The sequence below is a fragment of the Peromyscus maniculatus genome, chromosome 12 (assembly GCF_049852395.1).
Source record: "Peromyscus maniculatus bairdii isolate BWxNUB_F1_BW_parent chromosome 12, HU_Pman_BW_mat_3.1, whole genome shotgun sequence".
Taxonomy (NCBI): domain Eukaryota; kingdom Metazoa; phylum Chordata; class Mammalia; order Rodentia; family Cricetidae; genus Peromyscus; species Peromyscus maniculatus.
In genome coordinates, this window is record NC_134863.1 from 19,606,670 (window position 1) to 19,634,445 (window position 27,776).

General features: G+C 40.8%; 1 protein-coding gene across 4 annotated transcripts in view; it reads right to left on the bottom strand.

The window, feature by feature from the left end:
* The window catches only part of Fgf12 (fibroblast growth factor 12), a 524,714-nt gene that overhangs the window by 202,890 nt on the left and 294,048 nt on the right, over positions 1 to 27,776 (bottom strand). For all 4 annotated transcript variants that reach the window (XM_015993290.3, XM_076548663.1, XM_006974465.4 and 1 more), the window contains one exon: positions 2,240 to 2,350. In XM_015993290.3, coding sequence (XP_015848776.1) covers positions 2,240 to 2,350 — 111 coding nt within the window. The remainder of the gene's footprint in view (positions 1 to 2,239; positions 2,351 to 27,776) is intronic.

The following is a 27,776-nucleotide window of genomic DNA, read 5'->3' on the forward strand; positions in this document are numbered from 1 at the left end:
TAGTTGTATACAATGAAGTATCCCCCTTCTCCTTCTGATCCCCTTTTTCTTCCAAACTGGTCCCCCTCTTACTTCTCTGTCCTTTTGGTGTGTCCCTCTTGTGGTCATGGCTGCTATGCGTTCATGTTTATCATGGTCTTCTCATCCAGAAGACAATATTTTGAAGTACTCCTCTACCTCTCTGAGTCCTGTCACTCCCTCTAACTCCCTCCCTATGCCCAGGGGCTCGAGATGAGTGGTATAAATTGTGCCACTAATTTTTCCATTTACAAAACTCCCTGTGGGTGCTGTTGACAGGAAACGCTGCTACCATTATTCTCTCCAGTCACTTCGCGTGTAAAACATGAAACTGAGGTCCAGCGATAGCTCACAATTAACATGAGCGACACAGCTCTGTAGTTCTCTGCTCCAGTTTGTAAGTGTGGCCCTCCTAATCAGACATTCAGGCGCAGATGCAATGGATGACAGTCATATACGGGGAGTATGGGCTCTCCATTCTTCTCGCCTGAATTGAAAACTTGAACCACTTAGAGAATGCATTCATAGAAACACAAATTAACAGTGCAAACCACAATAAAGCAATCAACTACTTGGCCACAAACTGAGAGAAAAGTGGAATGTGATTCTACATAACAAGATCTTTTCTTTACCGTAATTCATATTTTGTGATGTATAGTATTAAGTAAACAAAGAAAATTCAAAAGAGGTGGACAGGAAAGTCTCAATACTTTAAGAATTTTAAATCTTGCCTCAAACGCTATTGTTAATTTAAGAGTTACAGCACCATAAAATATCTGGTTTCCTAAATTACCTTTTGAAGCGTGAGGGGCTTTCAGTCTGACAAAATCACTTTCATCAGAATCACAAACCATTGGATGGGTATTTTGTGGACATTGACTCTGTGTCTCTGATTGTTTCCCTTTCTCTTTTGAGGCAAAACCTCATGTAGCTCAGGCTGCCCTTAAAGGCAGTAGAAAGCCTAAGATAACGCTGAACTTTTGCCCTTCCTACATGTTCTCTTTAAAGCTCAATTATACTCATGCACCCACCACACCGGGTCCATTCCTTGTACATCTAACACTACAGATCTAGCAGTAAACATGGACAAAATTATAAAAACAATATGGCACCCTGAGTAACTGTAGCACTAAGAATTTACCCAGAGACACCTGTATGATTGTGGGGAACTTGAAAATTATGAGAGCAGTTATTCTCACTTCTGAAGCATGTGTATTAGCTGTTTCCAAAGTACAAATACATTCTCTCGTGTCTTTATGAACTGTATTTCCTTCTTGAACTTGTCGACTCTAATGCTTAACAACCATTTCTGGGAGTTTTGTTTTTTTTTTAAATAATCTTTAATATTTGCAACTTTTATTTCAAATCTGTTTTTAAAGTCCACTGTAGTGGGTAGCCATTCCAGCTTTGATCTAGAAGTTCCAACCCCCATTGAGGCTTAGGTAACTGTCATGCCTACAAGGTGGAGCCAAGAGAGGACCCTGAAGACCCGAGATCCGGATGCGCTGGCTCTCTTAGTTCCTGGACCCTGGATGCTGGAGGTAGACCAGAGTTCTCCAGAGAACACTGCCGGACTGCGCTATGTCTTTCCCAGACCCTGAAACCTACCTATCCCTTCATTTGTAAGTTATGCCACTAAATAAACCTCCCTTTTAACTTCGTGGAGTGGCCTTAATAATTTCACCAATAGTCCATATTAGAGCTACCAGTCTTTATTAACTCATTCCTATTATATATACTGTGATTCATCATGATGATATTCAAATTTTGTCCTTAACCAAAATGAAAGGACATATACATACATGTTCAGCACTTGCCTGTAGAAGTAATGTTTTCCACCAAACAATATACTCTCTGAGAATTATAATTTGTTCATCACTTGGGTCCAAGATTTAAATATTACCTTATGCTGGAAGGTCTGTTCTGTATTATTTCAATGAGTGTTTAGCTCCCTGACCCAAAAAAAAAAAATCCATTGAGAAGACATTTTCTTCTAATGACTACTGGAAACTTTCCAGCATCCTACCTTCTCATTGAATACATAGCTCCTCTGATATAGTGCTTTATTTTCTGTAGAGAATGAGATAATAATGCTGCAAGAAGGATAACGGGGGAAGACTAGCTCCCTAATCATCAAATAATCCACAAAGCAGCACCGTGGCTGTGCTGCTGGACCACATATTCAATTTACACTGCATTGCAAGTAGCTGGTGTTCCTTACTGTAGTCGCTGTTTTCGTCCTTGGTCCCATCAATGGTACCATCTGGATGCATCTGCAGGAAATATCCCTGCTGGCTGAATAACCTTGTCACAATCCCTTTCAGCTGGGGTTCTGCAAGACAAGATGAAATAATTATTCGCTTTTTTATTTTGTTTATAAAAACGCACACTTGCAAGTTGTTAAAATACCTTCTATAAGTAAGTGCATAAATGCCCGTGTCATAAATATTGAAATTAGCATTTGGAATGGGGTTGTTTCTGGGTAATAACTATGCTGTTCTTCTTCCTCGGGTCAGAACCATAATACTTTGAAACAGTATGTCATGTGTTAGTAAATATTAAAACCAATTATGGTTAGAAACCCCAGACATGTTAAAAAGTGAATTCGTTCTCCTTCTTCAACATACAGCGCCTTCCTGAAAGATGCCCGAGAGTTTGTGGTTATAGTCCAGCAAAGCTCATTTCTGCAGTACGAAGCAATACTCTAAGTCTCCTGATGTCATAATTGGGATCTGGAAGGCTTCTCATTTCTGGATGTCAAGTATCTGTCAGCAGTGCCTAGATTTTGAAATTCTGGTCAAGTTCATCTGAAAAGAACTACAAATGAGAGCAAAACCATGAGAGAATGGGACCCTCACAATTACTGACCCTTCACCACAGACAGGCCCAGCCAAACTCACGTCTCTAGTACAAAGCAAAATAGCAAAAACCTCAAGCAATAAGCATTTCTTTAAAAAAAAATGTAAACCATAAGTGGTCCTCACTTTTAAACATTTAATATAATTAAGTCATCACATTCCTTGGTATAGCACATGTGTATTTCTGTACATCAGCTGATACAAATATTTACAGCTTTTCCATTGCGGTGGCGCCTATGGCAACAGACTGGTTTCTCCAGTATTGCCAGCCTTTCATCTCTAGTGCTGGATGAAAATTATCTTAAAATATTTACAGCTCTAATTATTTCATAAAACAGAGAAAAAAACAGAGAATGCGGTCTCTGGTGGTAGAGACTGAGGCAAGGCTGGAAACAACATAACTGAAGTTAAAGATGGTCTATGGCTATACCACCCTGAACACGCCTGCTCTCGTCTGAAGTTAAAGATGAAGAATGATGTCTGTGGAAGGACCATTTCTGAATGTGTCCCTGTCGGCCTCAACCTTTGTGTTTATTCAATCAATACCAGTTAGGAGTTCACTTTTTGTTCCCTCTCTGGGAAAACATCAGGTAAACTGAACACTTTAATGATGTTTGGTTCTAACAGGAATCCAGTGTGTGACTTGGTGAGCATAATTGGGAATATAAGGTAATGCGTGTGGCATCAAAGGTGTTCTAAGAAACAAAAGATATACTAAGAAAATTGAAAATGACCAACAAGTGATTAATACAGAAATGAATTGGAAACCAGGCATTCTGGTTAATAACAATACATTCTCCTGAATTAAATTAAATGCTTTCAGTTTGTTGATCTAAATTTCCCCGTGGATACAATACGGAAGTTAAACTAAGTGTGCCTTAGGTCACTTCTACGATTTGCTTCTTGTCACATTAGAGTCTTCTGCTCTTAGTGGTGACAGGATTTGTCCTCAACACTTGTCCTCCATGGACCCACTGAACCCGGCATGCATACCATGGCTATGTCGAAGAAACATACAGCTACATAACAACTGTGTCCATCTTCAATGAGGCTGCATGGCTGGGTAATGCAATGAGGCAAGACTTCCGGTATGGCCCACTCAGCTCCAGCTATGCATGGAGACATAAGACCCCTCTGAGAGGCCCAGCTTTCGTGGTATGCCAAGCAAACAATGTAACAGCCGAGTCTCAGGTTTCTCATCTGGTTTAAAAAAAAAAAATTCTACTCATACTGTAGCCACTGAGAACTTCAAATGAATAAGTTGGTAACTGTATGAACTATAAGACTACACAAATCTATAAATCCTAATTAGTGCATAGAGTTTCAACTATGAAAATGAAGGAAGCCGTAGTGCAGACCCCATGCCTCCTGGGTCTGTGGCGGTAAAATACTGATTGAACTTGTGAAGGAACAATGCAAAGAGCAGCCTGAGAATAGACAGAGAGACAGAAAGCAACAAGCCATGTCTTTCTGGCAAGCTTCGGGTCACTTTAAGAAGTCCTGTCCTCTTTGGCAATGAGATGCATGGCAGCCTACTCATTAAAGCCTGCAAATTATTGTTTGTTTTCCCCATGCTTCTCTTCTGCACCTGCAATTAGACACTGTTTTTTGTCATGGTGAAGTTATCCCCCTGTTGGGACTTTGGGAATTCAGGTTGGTAAGTCTTGTTCAGAGTAATGAGCACTAGACCTTTACACCACCTCCCTGTGCCAAGAGCAGTGAGGAGTCAGATGTGGATCTGAGTCTTAATTACATGATGATCTAGAGACACGAATGTCCTGCACCACAGAGATTTCTCAGGAGGCCACACATCTACTGAGCATGCCCAGAGCCCAGGGCCAGCGACTGTGAGCTGTGCAGCCCAACTGTAGAACAGTGCCCCATTCTGTTCTCTCAATCCCTACCAGCCTTTCTAGGCTCCTGCCAAAAGTAGGCCTTCCAGAGAAGCTGGCCAATAGAGTGAGGGACCTGTGTTGAGGAGGGGAGTATCTTGCTATATTTGAAAGAAATGCTAACTACCTAAGCCCACCTTTGGCATATAAAACATCCTGTTCATATTAAAAACATACATGTTCCTTGTCAGTCTCTGCTAAGAGATTGGAGAGAAAAAAAAAAAAAGCCTGTGCTATCCTCAGGAAACACCTAGGCTAATGAAAGAAACATAAATTATACTAGTGTCAAGGGAGGAGCCACTAAATGAGTTAATCAACATGGCATGATGCCCCCCAGAAGCAAGGACTAATTCTATCTACATTAGACAAAGATACCACTGCCACATAAGGAATGAGCAAGATCCTCTCCCCCAAGTATATGTGTATTCCTATGCATAGGAATGCATGTGTATATATGTGAACGTATTTTCACATGTATGGAAGCATGTGGTGGGGAGGAGATAGATAGATAGATAGATAGATAGATAGATAGATAGATAGATAGATAGATAGATAGATAGACAGAAAACAGACAGACAGTAGTAAGGAGGCCAGAGGACAAGTATTGTTTGTCAGGCACTACCTGCCTCCACCTTTTCTTGAGACAGGGACTCTCACAGGCCCTGCTAAGCAGGCTAGGCTAGCCAGCTTATGAGCTCAGGGAATCCACCTGTGTCTACCTCTCCAGTGCTGAGACTGTGAGTGCATGCTACCACACTCAGCATTTTCTACTCAGGCTCTGGGGCTGAGCCATCTCCACAGCCTATGAATAGAAGTTCATCTGAAAAGACAAAACAAATAACAAAACCAAAGGATAAACAGAGGCATTCCAAAGAGAAAGCACAGCAAGCAGACTCTGCCAGTGAGTCTGGTACAGAGACAACATGGAGTGTAAGTTTTCAAATGCTGACATGCTAGTTAGTGTGTCCTACAAGTGTTTACAGATCAAGAGTAAATGTAATAAAATAGTGCAATTCAATGAGACATCTAAATAAATTTTATTAGATTCTTTATGATTTAAACAACTTTTAGATTGAGAAGCATTTTATTCTATTTTTTTTCTATTTTCTAGTGAACTGGTGGCCAAATTATTTGATGGTGGTGGAGGAGTTAGTTTGCTACGTTTTATGCTCTAAAGAGAAGTGGTAATACTGCAAGCATTTCCCTCAAATCCATTTCCTCCTTTTCCTGGGCACCCAGCTCGACCATATGTCCTAGCCTCCCTTGCAATTAGGTTTGGCAGATGAAAGAGTGTCATATGGAATGTGAGTGGAAGTGATATGTACCATTTTCAGGCCAAGGCTTTCAAAAGCAAACATTCTCTTCCATGTTCTCTCTGGATTAAGATGGCTAAGCCCTGGGGGATGCTGGAGCAATGGAATGGAAGAATGCTGTGCCCTGAATAACCAGCAGAGAAGAGAAAATAGCTCTCAGAGATACCCACCTTGGGCAATGAGGTAAATAACAAACAAATTTCCATTGGCTCAGTATGGTAGCTTTCTTCTAATGAGAACAATATGGAGAGGAAAGGAGGGAGGGGATTTACCAAAACACGGCAAACCTCTACCTCAGCCAGATCACCAAGGAGAACACCAACAGTAATAAACCATGATGTTGCCGTGTATCCTTGGTATAATCAGTCAAGATGGCACGTTACCTTTGTGACTTTCCATCAAAAAATGCATAACTTCTCACTGTGAGAGAGACACAAAGCAAATCTCAACCAACTGGTACACAAAACTCGGTTCAAAACCCTCAAAACTGTCAAGGTCATCATCCACGAAAAGGAAACAGAAAATATCACAGACAAGACTAGAGGAACGCAAAGGGATGTGAACACTAAATGGAACGTGGTATTTCGGGGCTGAAAAGTCAAAACAATAGGCTTACAATGAAGAATGAGAGGGGCATGGTGGCCCACGGTGGCAGAGCTTGGTGAGCTGAGGTAGGGAGATCACAAGTGTTAGGTGATTCTGCTTTAAAATAAAAATTTTACTTTATAGATAGAAAGAAAAATTAATAAAAAGAATAAGGGAAGGAAGGAGAAATGAAGGTGTGAAAAGGGAGAAAGATAGGAACAAAGTTTAGATTTCAGTTTATCATAATGTATCAAAATTAATTCTTTATAGTGACAAATGTCTCAGAATAATGTAGGACATTAATAAGGAAAATGGGTATAAACAATACAGAAACTTTTATTTTAACTTTTCAATCAAAAACTATTACAGAAATAACCAGGTGTAGGAGTGCATATCTATAATCCCAGCATTTGGGAGGCAGAAACAGGAAGATCAAGAGTTCAGCCAGCCTCATAATGAATTCAGAAGCCATCCTGAGCTACATGAGACTCTGCCTTAAAAAGGAAGGGAGGAAGGGAGGGAGAGAGGAAGGGAGGGAGGGAGGGAGGGAGGGAGGGAGGGAGGGAGGGAGGGAGGGAGGGAGGAAAAGAGAAAGAGAAAGGAAGCTGAAATTCTATTATCAAATACACAAATAGATTATCACAGTAGAAATTATAGAAAATGAAGAAAAGAAAGTCTTTCTCTGAATCCTCTAAGGGACTGAGTGAGGACAGAGGTACAGGGTAGATAGGATTCCATGCAGAGCACCCCATGCTTCAGGATAATAGGTTGATTTTAACAGAATGTTTAGATTCAGGGATACTCAGAAAAGATGATACTTGAGGAAGCTTTCTAGATAGTCCAAATGGCTTGACAAGCAATGCCATTGTGCAGTGGTCTAGGCGCACAGAGGAGCCAGGAGTGGAGATGGAGCCCGAGAACCCGGTCATACAGTTTAGGATGGAGAGCAGACTGTAGGGAACAGAACACGTCTTAGAAACAGGAAGCCTGTGGCATCCGGTGCCTTCTTCATCAATCACTTCCTGTTCTGTTCTCAGTTCTTTGAACAGTATGTATACTACTGTAGCCCAGTCTGTGTAGCCCAGGCAGATCTCAAATTCGAGCAATAAGCCTGTCTCGGTTTCCATAGTGATAGGCTTACAGGTGTGAGTCCCCACTGGCAGATCTTAGGTCATGTTCAAAAACAAAGCTAACTAAGCAACGAACAAATTAAGGCTCGGAGCAAATGTACTTTTTTTGGCCAAGGCCACCCAATTGGCACACGGATGAGTGGCCAAAAAATTCATTTTCTATCTAAACAGCATCCTCTTCTTTACAAAGAGCAGACAAAACTTAGTGCTTATCTTGAGCAAGCAGTGGGCAGGAAGAGCTAGAGGGCATCAAGAAGAAAAGGAGGTTGGGGAAGAGAGCCATGAAAGCAGGGGGATGTGAAACTGTCGACCTGTGCATTAGTTACTAGAGTCCAAGTCGGTCACTGGGAAGTAAAAGCAAAGAATGTTTGACCCACATAGTAGAGAATTGTATAAGTTTTTTTCTTTTAATGGCTCAAAAAAAACCATCCCAAAGACCATGTTTAATTTATTTCACTGTTTGTCTGTAAGCATTTGTTGAGACCAGGTGAGAACTTGAGAATGAGGGTGGAGTGAAGAAATGAAGGAGGCTGTGCATATACTGGGCATCCATACTTGGACACTAAAATTAGGTTGTATTTCTATGGGACCAACTTATCAATATCCATCCCATAAATTAGCTAATATGCTTGCAGGTAAACTCTACTCAAGTTAAAACCAAATGAAACATATGACCATGATGCAGATGTGAGGCGGACTGATGCTGGAGCCTTAACCGTTCTTGTTTTCATCCAAGAGGCCACACTTTGAGGCTGTTTCTTCCCTGGTAGCACTCATCTGCACTGTGATTCCTCTAAGCCTGTATTTACCGCTGACAACATGTGACTATGTCACTTATTCTCTTCCCATTTTACAGGGACGATTACAGATGTCCACTAAGGATGTATCTCTTAGCCCAGGTTCCAGAGCTGTAAAGGATGAAATGGGTTATGCTCATGGGACGAGGGTCCCACCACTCTCTAGTACTGTTGAGTAGGTTGTTTTAAAAGGGGCACAGGAAAACAGCCACACATCCAGAAGAAAGCAAATAAAAAGAGTATTCGAAGGACTATTTGGTGTGAAGTCTGGCTGAGTGCGCAGTCTACGCTGATGTCTGTTCCCTGAAGAAGCAGGGAACTGGAGGACATCTGGACTGCCTCCATATTCCAGAAAGCAGACACAAATAATAAGGAACCAATTTGGTGAGCACCCTCATAGGGTCAGCCCTAGAGACAATGAGTGGGAGCTATAGCAAAGGAGGTTAAAAGGATGCTCTGCAAATTGTCTTCAAAGAGAACAGATTGTGCAAGGAAAGAATGTTTTCTACCACCAGGCAGGAAGATGCAGGAAAACTACAGGTCAGAACCCTGTGAAGGGCATGGGCAGCTTCAAAGGATGAGACACTCTGAGTGACAGTGCTTCTGGATTCTGATGCCACCGGGAAGTTTGGTATGAACCAGTGGCTGCTAAATACAATTTCCCTTCTCTGTTCTCTTAGTTTGTGCTTTCAGCAGGGAACTGGAAAAAAAAAAAAACACATTTAGTTGGAAGCTAAAAATGCAAATTTCTTTGATAAGGATAACAGGCACACATACAATCAGTTGGTGGTTTGCAAGCAGGCCTAGCTGTATTATGGTTTAATACTGCCCACTTAAAGGCACTGAGATTGCAGAGGCTGTTAAATGAGATTTGTCAAGTGTTTCTGGGGCCTTCTATTCCTGCAGATTTCAAAATTAGACTGTGGGGTCTGGAGGTTATTCATAAGAAGCAAAAGTGACCACCAGTCATAGCTAAAGGGTATACAAGAGGATATGTTTACAAATCATAAATCGAAATACCAGATAAATAAATCAGAAATGGAAGACAGCATAGCTCTTGAAAAAGAATAGAACTCATCTGGACACAGTGCAGAAAAAAAAATTGCTATGGTTATTCATTAAAAATGCATGCTCTTTAGTAAAAAGAGAAGCAGCCCGGAGGCCCCTCATCCACTCCACAGAACACTGCAGTGAACAGGCAAAAGGAGCATCTTCAAGAGCTGAGGCATGAAGTTGACAATGTGTCATTGCAGACTGTCAGGATCTGCTCCAAAGCTGAGAGAGAGCCACTTCCTGTCAGGAGTCCCTATCTCCCCATGAGCAAAACAAGGCAGTGGATGCTATCAGGGATTACCTACCATGGGACATGGATGTCCCCACAAAGCATAAGTAATTAAAAGTATGCTCAGAATTTACATGTGAATCCATTCTTTCCTTCAACTAGTACTAATGGCACATTTCACACACACACACACACACACACACACACACACACACACACACACACACGTAAAATATTCTCAATATAGTCAATTTTAAGCAATTATTTGACATTATAAAACCATGGAACCGAAGCTTAAAAGACACCACCTCAATCAATCCAAGTTCATCACTGGATCAAACAGAGGAGAAAACATGAAACATGCAGCCTCCTAAGAAATAGGTAAAGAAACAGATAAACACATCTTTAAATGGGATTTGGTAGAAGTGCTATAATTAAAAAATAAGATGATAGAAAAGGACTTCACATACCAGAGAGGAATGTGCTATGATGAACAGTTAAGAAAATGAATCATATACACCTGAGTGAAGAGCCAGAGAAAGTTACCATGGAGCATCCCTTGGCCACAAACAGTATTTCTAAACTTGAAAGGCTTGGCCCCAATCAGATGAGATTAGAGGCTCAGTGAAGAGTCAGCCTTTCTCTATGGTAAGAGTGCACAAACCACAGCCCTGTCACTGGGAATGTTGTTGATAAACTTTATTGGCACACAGCCATGCTTGGTCATCATTTTCCATGACTGCTTTTATACTCCAACCAGAGATGAACACTTGCAACCATGATCTTAAAGTCTGCAAAGCCAAACATACTTACTATGAGATCTGTGCACAGAGTTCGCTAACATTTGTCTCACAAACCTTGTTTCTATAATTCTCTTTGCCCTAAATCCATGGCCTCTGCCTTCTGCTTAACTTGGACTCCTCATCAGGAAGACCTCCCACAACGTCTTTCTGATGCCCTGAAGCAAAATCCATCCTCTTTCTCAACTTTCCCTCTTACACAGGCTAGCAGAGGACTCACTGCAGGGTCAGAGTCCCTTGCTAACATCTCTCTCTGTAGACTCAGTATGATCATCTCAAGGGCAGGAACGTTAAATCATTCAGTACTCCAGCCCAATTTAAACACAGTAACAGGCTCAAGGCGAGTGGATAGTGTTCAAACATTGAATGAGTAAGTTATAGCTGGCATTTTCCACTCTCACCTGTGACTTTCAGAGGAGCTCATTTGTAAGAAAGAGCCGTTCACACCCCTTTGTACAATGCCTCCAGCCTTCACACCACACTGTCTGACAGGCACAGCAGCAGCCTCCATAAACCGCAGGGTCTCCAAAGCACGGGGCTGCCTCACACTTCAAGGGGAATCAAGTGACCTTGAGGCAGGCTACCCTTAACCTTCATGCTGCCTCAAAGCTACCTGGAAAGAAACACCCTGCTTTTCCACAGTGTCCTTTGGCTGAAGCAATCTGAGCTGAGGAAGACGGCCGGCAAGGTGGAAAGCTGACCGAGGATGTAAAAGCTCAATAGAGATGAGATTTTTGTAGTGAACCCGGTTTCATTCCTCATAGAACATCCCCCCTTCCTCCGACATCCTTCCCTTTAATGTGCTCATGAAAGTTTAAAATAACTCAAACACCATTTACTGACTTCCGACAAGCGTGAGGTGCCCAGTACAAAGATGAGCAAGAAGCATTTCCTGCCTCGAAGGCACCCACGGCTCATCAGGGAGGCACACAAAACCAATCATTCCACCAGCGAACATGAAAAGTGCTGTCACACATAACAAATAAAATGCCACCGAGATTCACAGAGTGAGGAGGCTAATTTTACCGGGGATGGCGGGTTGTGAGACAAAAGGCAGTTAAGAAAAACTCTGAATAGGAAATCCCATTTTAGATGGCCTTGAATAGGTAAGAGGATTTTTGCTTCTGGCAGGAGCAACCATGTACTTAACATGAAGAAAGGCTCCAAAGATAAATGTGTGGTCAGCATGTGGGGAGATAATTCAGGGGTGCAAATATGGCTGGAGGGGACAGTGGAAAGAGCACAGGGTCCAGAACATCACACGGTCTGTAAACAACCCTAATGCTTTAAGCAAAGAAATTTTATTTCATCCTTTAAACAAGAGATCGACATCATTTTTACTGTGTGTCCTATGTTCAAAAACTTAATCTATGTCTTCTATATCTGTATACTTATTTATAGCCACATGCATGTATGTCTCTCCAAACTGTGTATATGTGATGAGTCAAAGAATACATTTTAAAATACATCGGTACTAGTCATAAAAACAAAATCTTTCCACACGCTGAAGGGCTATTCTGCTCCCAACTCTTTGAGGAGCATTGCTTCAGGCCACAGAAATATTTTTTTTTAAAGTCAGGGGATAAAGTGAAGTTTTTGTTGTTGTTGTTTTGTTTGTTTGCTTGTTTGTTTGTTAGAAGAAGGCTGCATTTAGGTACTGTGCTATGGTGGTCGTGGCAGCCAAGAAGGAAGTTATCCCATATCATAAGGGCCCTAATGGAAGCAAAGATGTCCACGAAGACCTAGTCTTACTCAGACAGTGATGTTTATGCTTTAAAGAGCCGATGAATGGCAAGTCTCGTGAGGTTTCCCTCAGCTGCTGAAAGATGCCAAACTATCTCTCCCCAAGTTAAAATCCACCTCAGCTTCCAAGAGACCCAAGGGAGCCTGTAGGTAATGGAAGCTCAAGGAAGCCATTTCTGGCAAGAGAAATAATGATTTCTTGCTTCCTTGGGATCTGGGTTCAGACAGGGTAGTCCGATTATGGCAATCTCACCAGTACACAGTCCCTTGATTTTCTCAGATGACCCTCCAGAAAGGTAGACCTTGAATGAACATGGCTTCCACAACAGTTCACAATTGATACTGAGGTTCTGGAGAACACAGGTCACCAGATAATCCAAACCTGAAGATGACCCAAGACTCAAGAGTTGAGATCTGGAAGAACCATGTGAGCAGGAGGAGCTAATTCAAGGCTTTCTTTACAATTGAAGAAGCACAAAGAAGAGAAGCCATGATGGAAGAACTATCCTTTAATCCCTGGAGTCAGAGTTCTCTAACCTGCACGGTTATCTCTTTGTCTTCTACTCCTGAAAATGAAAAGCATCTTTCATATCTCTCCCTTAAAGATCCCTGGACTTTTCTAAAACTGGCCAAGCAGAATCCAAGAAGCTATTTCATTTCCTCAAACACAGGCATACTTTGCTTCTTATGTAATTGATACAATGACCAGGACCTTCAGAAGGCCTTCCTAGGGATTTAAGAGTGCATGATATAGTACACGGCTAGGAGGTAGCCATGCTTATAAGGCAGATTAAATTCTGAGATATAGTCAATACAAATAAACCCATGGTTAGGACCATAAAAATGGGCAAAATCTGAGTTGCATGTAAAGATAGCAAATGTCCCATATTCAGCAGCACCAGGCACTTTATGTGGATAATAACATTGTGTTCTTATGGAAATAATCACGTAAGCTGGGTATCAACAGTGTATGTATTTTTAAAGAAACTGGGAAGGTTAGAAACTAAAGCTAAGTCCCGGAGTTATAACAACCAGACATAGGCTTGCAGGATGATCTCTTTACTAAACACATCTTCTCCTCACTGATCACAAATTGTCTTTCCAAGTATAATATGCCAATTTAGTCTCTCTCCTCCCTTAACTGCAATCAGCCTAGGAAAGGAAAAGGCCAGAAGTAAATGGGGAACATTAATCTGAAGTTGAAAACATCTTTTGGCCTCTTGGCACAAACACAATCAAATGAAAAGGGATGAAGGAATATAGACACCTCCATGCACACAGAAAGCTTTCTATAATTGGCCTGGAAAAAATCTGTTACTTGTTACTCTTAAACTTCTTCTTCTCCTCACAGACACCAGAAATAAATGAGCAGTATGCATTATTTGGGAGAGGCGATACTTGACAAAGTTGCCTGACATCATAGTTCATGTACAAATGTTGAACCTCCCCCAGACTGCCCAGCATTCCAAATGAGAAAATCCAGAGAACTCTCTTACATCCCCCAGATCCAAATTACCTACATGTAAAATGATACTGTGACAAAATATGATTTTTTCTACCCCCTCCCTTTTATTTTAACCAAAATCTCCAGTTGATTGAACCAGTTGGGTGATAATAATAACTTCCTGTAATACACGGTGCAGGTAGTTGTAGGGTACCATCCATCAGCCATGAGGATACATACAATAGGCTCTGCACTGGCAAGTTCAGAACAAGTGTCCACAGGGAGTTGCATGGGCCACAGGCTTGCAGACCTTTTGGCTGATCCAAAATGCCACCTCTATTGCCGATCCTACCACTCCTGTCCGGTCTATCACAGGACACTGACCACTTCATTACTAACACTCTGTCTAAACCACAGTTAAAGTAATATTTTACAATATAAATTGTAAAATGCCACTCTCCTGCCAACTCCCTTTAATAGCTTCCTGTTTCACTTACAATAAAACAGCAAACCCTCCCCAGAGCCTGGAGAACTTCATACCATCTGGCTCCTCCCACCGTCCCATCAGTATCTCAATTCACTTTGCCTAGCTCACTAGGCTCTCGGCATACACCCTTCTCTTTAGTCAGACCCAGGCATCTCTGTTCAAGGGCTCCCTTTTGCCTGGATTTATTTCTTCTTGTGACAAGTACCAGTCATTTCACAGATCCCTTGCTCACTCCTTCAGTCTAAATTTACCTCCATATTCATATTACACATCAGCACAGTTTTTTTTCCCTTCATTGCATGTGTCCTGATAGATTGGTAGATAATTTCCATGTATTGTTTAACATCTACCTCTATACCTAGACTGTAGCATCCATAAAGGTGAATGAAACCATGTTAGTTTTAGACATCAGAATATGCCCAGTATTTAAATGAATGATTATCAACACCACTTAGTAAGCAAAGTTCTTTAATGAACTGATTGATCTCTCTCCGGGCTTCAGGTTCCATCTATAAGATGACAGGACTGGGAAAGTTCAGTAGCTGCAAAGATAGGCTCCAAGAAACACAAAGAGTTCAAACGTGGAAACAGATGCAGGCAAGCTATTTGTAGCAAGGTAGAACTGAAGGTGGAGAAAACGTTTTTAATAGATGAATAGCATCTTTCAGCACTGTAAGTTGGGAAAAATGTAAAACTTTCCAATTGAATTATAAGTGCTACGCACTGAGTGGGTGAAAACAACTGATTTTTTTTAATAATAACACAGAAAGGAACTGTAAATATTTATCAGTGTGAACAGCACATTTGAGATGTACATGTTGATGGGGGTGGGCTACATTCCACATACACTGGGGAAGCTCTCAGGATCAAGTCGAACATAGGTACAAGCAACTGCCCCTGTGACTGCAAATTTAGAACCATGACATGGACTGTAAGATCTCATGAAGAAACGAAAGCCAAGACGATGCTTTCCAGAGTAGCTGATCTGGCTGCAGGTGGTCTGAGACCAAGAACTCACGTCTCTCATAGGAAACTACAAGAAGCACAGTTTAGAGTCCCATGTAGCACTGGTTCATGGCAGGACACCTGCTGAATCTTCTCAGCCCAGTGGTGGAGGACAGTGAGCCTTCAATACCCATTAACCCATTATCTATTTTTTTAAAATTGTAAGCACTTTTGCATTTATATGGCACATACACCACTAAGAACCATAAACAGGAACTAGAAAGACGACTCTGTTCAGCAGCACTTAATGACCTTGTAGAAGACCTAGATTCAGTTCCTAGTACCCACATTGTGGCTCACAACCATCTGTAACTCCAGTCCCAGGGGATCTGACACCCTCTTCTGGCCTTCATAGGCCAGGCTTCTGTGATACGTATAAACATACACACACACACACACACACACACACACACACACACACACACACACACACACTCAGGTGTACACATACACATAAAATAAATACTTTTAAAAGGAAAAACATTAAAATATGGGTTGAATTTAATGTTTCACAGAATCAAAACTAGGAAGAAAACCTATTTATTTGATATTTTAAAACCTGCTTTTTTGCTCAAGTCAAAAGAAAACTGGTTTGATTTTAGAATGTTGGATTTTTTTCCTCCAAAATCAAAAAGCCCCTTACAAGTGTGTATCCACATAATCAATTCTGCCTAGGGATCCTCCTTCTTGTCATAAATGGAAAATCAATTAGCGATAATGCTCATGAAATCTTTTCTTTTAATTATGATATTGACTGCCTAACAACTTCTTGATGTGCCATGTAACAGTTTGATCTGTGGTTGTCATTTTTATTTGCTGAGGATTGGCTTAATTATAACTTTCAGATTTATAATAATCTTAACCTATCCACCAACTATTTCCTTTCCCTACACTCTGTTTTATCATGAACTATTTTTGGCATGCAGAAAGTGCACCACTAGCAACTAAGGGTGTCCTGAAGCTACCACATTTCATAAGTAGAGGGCTTGAGACTATGGGCTCAGTGTGGCCCTATGGTCGAGAGAGCAGGCTCCTGCCCTCACTGCCTCGCAGATATCCATACAGTTCATAGAAATCATCAAACACTAGCATGTTGTATGACTGCATTAAACCATTTTCCAGAATCCACATATCACCGGCCTCCTCTCAATGGCATTGCTCTCCTAACCGGAACTGACCGTACTTCTGAATTCTTAGTGTGGCTTTTCAGTTCACACCTTTGTCACCCTCTTTTTTCCGGGCCACAAATGGAGCTAGCGCAACATTTGTCTATGGCACATTTTTACACACAAAAAGGTACACATCTTATTCCATGACTTAGTTCATTCAACATCATGTTGATTCATTTGGATTTTGAGTTTTCATCTGATCTGGAAATTCCTCCAATAGACAACCACAAGCATTTTGCACTTGTTGTAATGTGATTGACTTATTTTTGCATTACATCTCAGCTTGTGTTTTCTATGCCCCATGTATTTCTTGACTTTATAATCCTATGTTTCTTCATTCAAATTGATCCCCCCCTTAGTCTTCCTCCAGTTTTTTTTTTCTTATCATAATTTGGAAATTACAGTTTGGTGTCTGTATCTCTCTCTCTCTCTCTCTCTCTCTCTCTCTCTCTCTCTCTCTCTCTCTCTCTCTCTCTCTCTCTCTGTGTGTGTGTGTGTGTGTGTGTAACAGACTCTAGAATAGCACAGATTGGCCTCCGACTCAACAAGTAACCAAAGACAGCCTTGAACTAACTCCTTATCCCACTGCCTCTCTACCTTTGAAATGCTAGGGTTAGTGGTGTGCACTACCCACACTTGATTATCCTTTCATAATTTCTGTGGATTTCTAATTTAGCAAGTCCAAGTGTAGATGATGGCACTCAGTTCCTACCAAGTAACAAAATAGTTAAAATCCTAGAAATTCACAACTGCATTCCCAGCTTCAGTTTTTTTTCTTTTTCTTTTTAAACCCCCAAATTGTCGTAAGATCTTTTTCGGTATTTACTAGAGTTTTACCAACATTTTTACAGTCTTTACATTCTCCATTGCTCCTTTCAACCCCTTTTCCCCCAGTCGGTTCCCTCCTTTTGAACCAATAATGAAGGTGCAGAAATGGGAAAGATGTCTTAGCATTTGACACTGTAGTAATCTCTCCTCTCTCTCTCTCTCTCTCTCTCTCTCTCTCTCTCTCTCTCTCTCTCTCTCTCTCTCTCTCTCTCTCCCTCCCTCCCTCCCTCCCTCCCTCCCTCCCTCCCTCCCTCCCTTCTCTCTCTCTCTCTCTCTCTCTCTCTCTCTCTCTCTCTCTCTCTCTCTCTCCTCCCTCTCTCTCTCTCTCCCTCTCTCTCTCTCTCCTTGCCTTTCCCCTTCCTTCTCTTTAACTGTAGTTAACTGAATATCCAACCTCAGAAGGGTTCATATGTTCTCTTAGCATCTTGAAAATACGGTCCCATGTTCTCACAGAAACTCTTACCACTGGTGTGAAGAATTTTCCTTTCATTTGTATAATCTGTCATTTCCTCTCTGGTTGTTTTTGATAAAGTTGTGCTTGTACCATGTGACTTTGCCACAGTCTTTGCACATCTGGATTTTCTTAAGAAGCTACTCAGTGGAAAGGGGTCATGTGAACTTTACAAAAAGAGTTTTGTGCCTTCCTTGTTAACCTCTTTGGTTATAGATGAAGTAGCCTTGTCTCCCCTTCAAGACTCCCGTGGTATGCAGGTTGGAGCCTCTTTTTCTATGCTCCATTTCCCTCAAAGTCTCACTCAGTTTTTTCCACTTATATGTTAATCTCTCAGGGAAGCACTCTGAGTGACTTATCTGATTTCATTTCAAATTCAATCATTTTTCTCTTCTATTGTATGTAGCCTACTTTTGAATAAAGACAGATTTTCTCTCCTAATATAATTACCACATTTTAATTCTCAGTGCCTATCTCCTTTTCTACACTGTCCTGTGATTTCTTCTTGCTTTGTGCCTTCTGCTTCTTTCAATGAATAAACATTTCAAATATGCTTATGGTGAATTTGCCTCATATTTGCCTAGTGGTTAGATCTTAAGGATTTATTTGCTGCATAGTTTCAATGTTTTGACCATATTTTCTTAACAGGGAGCTGTTCATGCTGCCCTACACTGAGAATTTTATACAATGGTTTTGCATGCTATACCTTAGAGATTTCTTCAGCTGGAGCATTTTTTTTTTATGTAATCTCTCTGACTGGAACTCTAGTTGGACAATGAGAATTTGATACTGGACTTCACCTGGGAAGTTGTCCAGTGACCCAGTGGCTCAGCAACCCGCTCTATCCTTTATCCTAGATGGGCACCAAGCCCTTTTCAATTTTATTTAGGAGGTAGGTAGTTTTTCCCAGACAGCCTTTCCCAGGACGGATCAAGGGCTCTGAAAAAGTGTCTGTCTGGCAAGCACAGACCCAAGGCCTTGTGCGAGCATGAGGGTTCACCCCAAAGTTCAAGTCCTAATGCCTAAGTCTAGATCTGGCAACTCCCCCAGGAAGGGCACACATCATTTCCTGTTTATGTACATACCTACAAATTTGCTCTTCAATTTTGGCACCTGAAGATTTTCCCTGTTTCATTTTGAGCTGCACTGTGCATTTTAATTGTTGTTGTGATAATCCTCCTACAGATGTAGCTATTTTAAGTGAGAAAGGCAGAGGTCTTCTATAACAGCTCACATTATAATAGTCAAAGTATTATCATTTCACCACCAATGTTTCTTACACTTCCTGCCTTTAACAAATGGTACTCTGTGAGACTAACATGAATAAAAAGATGTAAACAGAAGATGCCAGGAATGACTGGGTTAGACACCCATCCTAAGTAGTCAGCAACTGCAAGAAGAATACAGCCAATTTCTATGCAAGGATCTTGGGACACAGCAGGAAGCCCCTAAGTTATTTATTCCTGAACTTTAAATCTTAAAGGTATTTTAAATCTTCTCCTCTGTAGCTTAAGGAGATTCAGATTTAAACAGGTATTTTCCCTGGAGGACTACAAACCACTGGTCAGAATCATACTACTAGTCCCCATCCTTATTTCACGAGTGAGGGCATGGAGTACTTGCATGGAAGAAATGACTTCTAAGATGTACTTCAAGGTCATCAGCTATCAATCAGACCCTTTTAACTACCACAGTAGTTTTTTCTAAAAATGTAAATATATACGCTCAACTGTTTGCAACCATGAATCTAAATGGCTAAACCTTAAACTGTTAATTAAAATAATTCAGTCTGTTTACAATGAAGATTTAAAGATTGTCTACTATGAGTGCTGACTGCTTGGGTTATGTCAACTTTCTAAACATGATGGAATGAGGGTTAGTTTTTCTTCATTTTTGTAAAAAGCTCTTTAAGAATATTCTCTAGAAAGCCTATACATTGAATTAAGAATAAAACACCAATTTGCTCCATCCGACTTTATTCTCAACTTTTTATTCCCAAAAGCAGGGAATCGGGAGCACTTCCTATGTGTCTTCAACAGTACATGCCTACTTTTCCAAAGGACCATGCAACATGTACTTGAAGAGTGCTTCCTAAATGTGTCAATGTCTATAAAGGGGAAGGTATTTACAGAAGAACCAAAGGGTCAGAATTCTCTCTTAGAGCAGGAAAGGATGTATTGGAAGGTCTCTGTATTTTCTATTCAGTTTTGCCATGAACTTATAATTCCTAAGGAAGATGGTACTACAAATGTCCTCCTGTGACCTGACACCATAGTAATAAAGGAAGCCATGTAAGCACACAAAGGACACTTTCAAAGGTCCACACTCTCTCAGAAATTTACAAGACACCTGCCTTCTAGAACACATGGAAATCCCCCCACCTCTTTCTCTCTCTCCCTCCTCCCTTCAGTACCACCCCACCCCAGGTCCCCTGTCCCCTTCTCCACCCCCACCCCCACACACTGATTGTAGGTTCTATCCCTATATCTCACATACTTAAGAAGCTATCTTGTTAACCAGTCTCGCAGTATTAACTTCTGGTTGGGGCATTTTGGAGTGGATAAATTCTTACAAGAACCTAGCAGAAACATCTCTACGCTGAAGGGCAGCGGGCAGAACGCTTAATCTCTGGTCCCAGCTCTGACGTTTTTGTATTTCCCTTCATGATTCAGTCTTTTCATGTAAGGTAAAAGGAGCGTCATCATTGAGATTTCTTTTCTTTTCTTTTTCTTTTTTTAGACCTTCATCCTATGGTTTTGAAACAATACTGGTATTAGGGATAAGGCATTGGCTTACTGTTTTATTCCATATTATTTATTTGACGTCATACAATATCCAGATCAGAGCGGGCTTAACCACCACAGTACTTCATAACAAATATGTTTTATAGTTTGGTGCTTGGAGGGGTAGATTTCCAGAAATTAATAACAAGATTTAAATTAGAGGCTGTGCCAGAAGTCTCAAAGAGCTCTAAATCAGTTCCAACTTTAAGCAATAATAATTAATATCCACTAATAATTGAGTAACGTGTAGCTTCAGTTCCAGGTGCCTGAGCTTCCTTTTCTTGGCTCATTATTAAGAATTACAATTTCTGGTGCTGCAGACAATGCTTTGGGCAAAGCATAGTTCATCTGTTTACCGAATAGACTGGCATCTTCTTGGAATTCAGTGTTCTAGAACTTAGTACCAATGGTAGGATAACTTATAATCGATTTCAACATTCTCTTTCACATTGTCAAAAGGTGCAGAATGTTTTAAAGCTCATCAGTCTCCCAACTCTCATGCATGCTTCCGTGAAAACACCAACCTTCATTTAAGGATTTAGCATAAGAAATACAGATGGTGGCTATTAGATCGTGGGTAGTCACAAGAGAAAACATGTAATCTAAGCCAAAAAAACATTATGAAAATGTGGCAACGGCGTTATTTGAAAAACAGCATTCATGTGCAAACAGTCTACTTATGACAGATCATAAAAAGAACTCAGGAAAAATGAGGCCCTACTTGATCCATAAGCAGGAAAGTTGACCATTTTGGACTTTTTTGCACACCAATGCTAACAGCAGTTGTTGCTTCATTTTGTCACAATGGCTTTCCTCACTCCTGGGATCTGGTAGCAGGAGAAAGAATGTCACATTCTTTCCTGAGGTCAGTGCTACCTGGTAGCATTGTAATGCAATCCATCTAGGCAACATTAAGTGGTTCAGGTTATCACCTTCTCAGAGAACAGATAATAGGGAGGTGAAATCACTCAATGTGGTGGTTGGAAAGAAAATGGCCCCCAAAGGGAGTGCCATTATTGGGAGGTGTGGCTTTGTTGAAGTGGATGTGGCCTTTATGGAGGAACTGCATCGCTGTGGGGGCAGGCTTTGATGTCTCAGATGCTCAAGATACCACCCAGTGTGAAAGCCTACTTGCTGATGCTTGCACATCAACATGTAGCAGCTCCTTCCCCAGCACCACATCTGCCTGCACCCTGCCATACTCCCTGCCGTGATGATAATGGACTAAAGAGATGAAACTGTAAACTGCCACCTCAACTAAATGTGTTCCTTTATAAGAGTTCCCATGGTCATGGTGTCTCTTCACAGCAACAGAAACCCTAACCAAGACTCTCCACAATATATTTTATTTAATATATTGGAAATATGAAGCCAAGATACTTTGTACTCATTTTTCTCACATTGTTGTCAAAATCTACTATGGAGATTATAATTACAGCATATCTCACTTTGAACTAACTACTTTCAAATGTTCAAAAGCCACATTTAGATTGCAGCTACAACATTAAAAAGTACAGTCCAAGTTGTTTGCACATTATGATAGTTTTATTATTCCAAACAGCACTTAAATAATTGCTTTATAAAACAATACTTACTTCAATGATTTACAATGTGAATACCAAGAAGATAGAAGCAACCAACTATCACATATGTTCTTATTTTAATTTCTTATTTTTTTAAATAGAATTTCTCTAAATAGCCCTGGCTGGCCTGGAACTCAGAGATTTGCCTGACTCTGCCTCCCAAGTGCTGGGATTAAAGGCATATGCCACCACTGCCTGGCCCATATATCTTCTTAACAATGAATACCAAAATAAGGTGAAAGACCAAAATTATGTCCTGAGTATGTCTGCTCACATTCCTCCCACTCTTAAACTGGCCTTTCCTTCCCCAGTATTCTGTCCTTGGTCTTGTGCCAAGGTATACGTGTAAATATGAGAACTTTGGCCAGTGGCCTGCTGAAATTGACCTTCTAGAGCAAAGGATGGGAAGTAATAATTCTACAATTAATTAACTGTAAATACAAGAAGGGCTCTGAGAGAATGTTGGAACTTACCTCTTCTCTAAAAAGGAAAATGGCTACTTGTAGAACATAAAAGCAGATAAGTCCAGAAGAGTAAGTAGTGACCAGTTCAATGGAACATGGATAAATGAGAGAAAATATGGAAGCTGGAGAAGGGTAATTTTCCACCAAGGGTCTCCAGGGAAATGCAGGATGGAAGAGGAGAAAGAACCAGGAACACAAAATGGGAGCTAGAACCACACAATTTTATTGCATTAGCCCATCAGACCATACGAGCAGAGGTTCATCTACATTCAGGCTGGCCACCTCTATGTTTCACAGTACTACTTGAAATATGCAGCTGTGAAACCCCAAAGAGCATAATACAAACAGTCCTTGGCTTTATTCACTATTTTTCCAAAACTAACAGTCTTCCTATACTTATCAGTCATTCGTGTGCTCAATAACAAAACAAAGTATAAAAACCCCTCAAACAAACCAGGTAATTTAACCAAGCAATGGTAATTTTCCTTCCACTATTATTACTCATCTAAAGCCAATAATTGACCAAAAGAAGTGGTTATAAGTAACCACTTATACTACTTGTGTGGTGGTGGTTTGAATGAGAATAGCCACCATGGGTTCATAAATTTGAATGCTTGATCTTCAGTTGAATGTTTGTGGAGGGTTAGGAGGTATGGCCTTGCTGGAGGAAGTATGTCACCAGGGGCAAGTTTTGTGCCTTCAAAAGACTGGCAACATTTTGAATTAGCCCTCCTTGCCTACTCTTTGTATACCATGATGTGGAGCTCTCAGCTTTTCCTGCCACCATGCCATTTGCCATTGCCCCACCATCACAGACTCTAGCCCTCTGAAACTATTGGCCAACTAAATTCTTTTTTCAAAAGTTATCTTGAACATTTTGTCACACCAATAGAAAGGTAACTAAGACATTACTGTAGCATTATTACTTGTATTTGTACAATATGCTTAAATTATTTCTTTTAAATGGTAAAATATATGATTATTAAGTTAGAAAATACATATTTCATATATTTATTAAATTGGGGTTTTAAAAGCTATTCTAAAGAAAGACTGTATTACAGATTCTTATTTTTGTGCAAAGGAATGAAATGTCTCAGAAAAATTCTAGAATAAAAATATCCAACCTAAACCTGTATTTTAAAAGCACCATAGAGAATCCTCGAGAGAGCCCAGACGGGAAGATGGACAAGAAGTCAAGTAAGGAAGTGGCCGCATTTAACACATGTAAACCGGTGGAGAGAAGACAGTGATGGAGACAGAAGACTGGAGATGGGAAGTAGTTTAGGGTGTAGCATTGTCTTATTTAATAACTTGGTGTGGGCATAGAGAAAAACGTGTGGGAGGGCAGCAAAAATAGAAAGTGGAAGTGCACAACCAGGGCACAGCCAGAATTTCCTTCATAGGGTAGAATTACCCTGGTCTATTTCACTCCAAATAGCATAACTCTCCCTGTATGGCAGGAAAGAAAACAAGAATTTATACTTCCGTGAGCCAACCATATCCCTGTCTGCTAAGCTGCACTGACCAAGGAGTCTGGCAGTGTGGAACGCCTCTGTGAAGTGTCAAGGATCTGTGACAGTTCCAAGGAGGAGCTACGTGTTAATCTGCATGGCTGCACGTGTGTGTATGCTCCATACAGTTCATATGCTGGTATACTCAAAAACCACAGTGGTGAAAGGCAGTCTTGAAGAAGTCTATGTATTTATTCTTGGCAGCGACCCCTTCACATTCACTTGTTACTTATTTAAACAAGAAAGGTTGGGATAGAATTTTGTGAAAAGAGAATCAGTAGAAGAGAACAGAGTTTTACATATCCACCTGTCCAGCTTGGGTTATTTCCAGGTAGAAAGAGAAAGTGGAAATGAATACCCAACTCAGAGGAGAGGCCTTGACTGAGGACATCAGTGCAGAGGTGCTTGGTATATGAGGAACATAAACTGAGTGCTAAGTACCCAGAGCAGAGCCTTGAAAATCCACAGATGTGGAAGAAGAAAGGGTTTAGCTGGTTAAGAAGAACAAGGAGTATTCAAACAGGAGTAAAGAATATTTCCAAAGTAAGGACTAACCAGTAGCGATAAGTGCCACCAAGAGGTCACGGGAACTTTCCATTAGGTTTAAAATGTTGGAAGTCACTAGCAGAGGAGCCAAGAGCAGTTTGTTAATGCTGATTATAGATGCTGTATTCAAAAAGAGGGGGGGGGGAATGAAGAAAAATTGACAGTAACTGTAGAGAAGGTCTTAAGAGGTCAAACATCAACAAGAGGGGCAGTTTCCCTTGCCTTCTCTCTCTCTTTCATGAACAAAATGAGCAAAGATGAGAAAAAAGGTTATAAAGAAAGGCTGCTTTGTATTTCATAGAACCCAAGAAAAAGGGCTTAAAGGCAATACACCTTCTCTATGGAGGCAGGAGTGGAGGAAACAGAACCTGGGAGAGTAGTCTCTGCTAGAAGAAAACAACTTGGTTGAAACAGAAGGAAAGAATGATAGAACAGATGTCAATTCGCTTATTCAGTTGCACAAGTGTCGGGGAGATTCCAAATGTGGTGACTCCTCTTTATAGCAAATAATTCTCACCCGAGAGTTCCAGTAGATATGTAAGGGTTCTTAAGGAGGAAAAAAACATCTCTCAGACTACACTGGGTGCCTTCTTAGAATGGTTGCTTCATGGAGCCACTTCCCCCGCTGGGATTCAAAAGTTCCATTGGCAGAAGGTCCTGTGAGTGGTGACCCTCTACCTTGGAACTGGGCAGAGTGCAGTCAGTTTCTATCCTTTCTAGCAAGATACCCCAGGATTCCCCAGGAAGACAGAATGGATGAAAGTCAGTCTGAAGTGTCACCCATGCTTGCCTCAATTCATAACTCGGTCACTAGCCTTTTGGCAGATTCACTTGTCTTCATCTGTATAAAAATGCCACAGATAGATGATTCATAGCTGGAATGATTTAAAGATAGATAATAGGTAGGCAGGCAGGTAGGTAGGTAGGTAGGTAGGTAGATGATAGGTAGATAGATAGATAGATAGATAGATAGATAGATAGATAGATACACACATACATACATACATACATACACACACACACACATAGGTAGATACATAAATAGACAGACACACACATCAATAAACAGCATGTGAAATGCTGTAGTGTGATTGTGACAATGAGTACTTGTAATGGACTGGGCATGATGTACTAAGGTGCATGCAAAATATCAAGTATCCCATGACCATTGAGCTCCTCCTGCTAGGATGATATGTTTATACTATGGCATAAGAGTAATTTATCATATATTCATGTATAGTTTTTATAAATTCAGTAATACCTTAACAAACATACACAGACTCTGTTCCATAAAGTAGGCTTTCAAGTTGTTTATTATATAAGCCAATCTCTAATATTTGTAGGATCAACAGAAATTGGACACTCACACAGGATGTCTAATGCTGAAATACAGAAATCAAGATAATTAACCATCATATTGCATAAAATGTTTTGTTTGGGGGATGGAAAGATGGCTCAGTGATTAAGAACAGGTACTGCTCCTGCCCAAGTCCAGGAGTTCAGTTTCTAGCACCAATGTTGTGCATCTCACAATCACCTGTTAACTCCAGCTCCAAGAGCATTTGACACTTATGGCCTCCTTGGGCACCTGCCTTCAAATGCATACGCACACGCGCACACACACACACACACACACAAACACACACACACACACACACACACATGCAGGCACACACACATGTGTGCAGGTGCATGCACACTCAACACAACACACAAAATCAAAGCAAATGTTTTAAAAGTTTAGTCTTGACACTTGAAAATTCTATCTTCCCAATTCATATAGATTTCTTGGACTGCTCAGAGTCTTTTTATTATTATTTTAATTGATCCTTTGACAGTTTCATACATGAACTATTTTTATCATACTCATCTCCATTATCCACACTTACCCTGCTCCCATTCCCACTAACTATCTTTTTCCCCCAAAGCCCCCTTCTGCTTTCATCTCTTCTTATGTGTGGGACTCACTGACTCTGAAGAAGATTGATTATATGACCATGGGCAGGGGTTATTTATTAACGTATGGGCAGCAAGCCAGTGGCTATACTGTGGAAGAAAAGACTCCTCCTTTTCAACAACCATGAATGACCATAAGCTCCTCAGACAGAGACAGGGCCTCTCAAACCCCTCCCTCACCAGGGGAGGGATAGTGGAATACACATGATATGAAAATAAAACGGAGCCAGGTGGTGGTGGCTCACGCCTTTAATCCCAGCACTCAGGAGGCAGAGGCAGGCGGATCTCTGTGAGTTTGAGGCCAGCCTGGTCTCCAAAGCGAGTTCCAGGAAAGGCGCAAAGCTACACAGAGAAACCCTGTCTTGAAAAAGAAAAAAAAGAAAGGAAAAGAAAAGAAAAGAAAACGGAGAATTTTGAAGCTGAAAAAGTTTGACCAGGAATGAGGCAAGGAATGGGGGCGGGGGCAGAAAGAGGAGGAAAGGGTTTATCCAAGCCACAGTTATGAGAAAGCCATATCAAAACCTACTGTTATAAACTAATAAAAAATATAAAAAAACTAGGGTTGGGGATTTAGCTCAGTGGTAGCCCTGGGTTCAGTCCTCAGCTCTGGAAAAAAATAATAAATAAATAAATAAATAAATAAATAAATAAATAAATAAATACATAAAACTAAAGAATATGAATGAAGGTACCATTGGATAGATAATGATGTTCCCTGAAGCCATAGATTATTAAATAAAATCCTAGTGCTGGATGTGTGATACTTCCTTATGAGTTGTTGGTCAAGGAGGTACCAGAGATACACTCCCAACGTATCGCCATGCGATTGCCATTGCTAATGGCTGCCACCAAAACTGTACAGTGAGTGATACCTTACTGCTGAAGACAGCATGCACTTTGGTTGAACGACATGGAGAATGAAGCTGGAATTAAGCTATAAGTTTCCTTCTTGTTTGTTGGCTTTAGTAGTGCCAGACAGTGCTAACCAGGACCCTGTGGAATAAAGGTCAACAGTGGTCCCATCTGAAAGTAGACCCTATATGGTGCAATACTGACCTACCAGGCAAGATATGGTACATTGGTACAATAGTGTCATTGCTGTTAAGGGGGCAACCAACTACTTTCTAATTT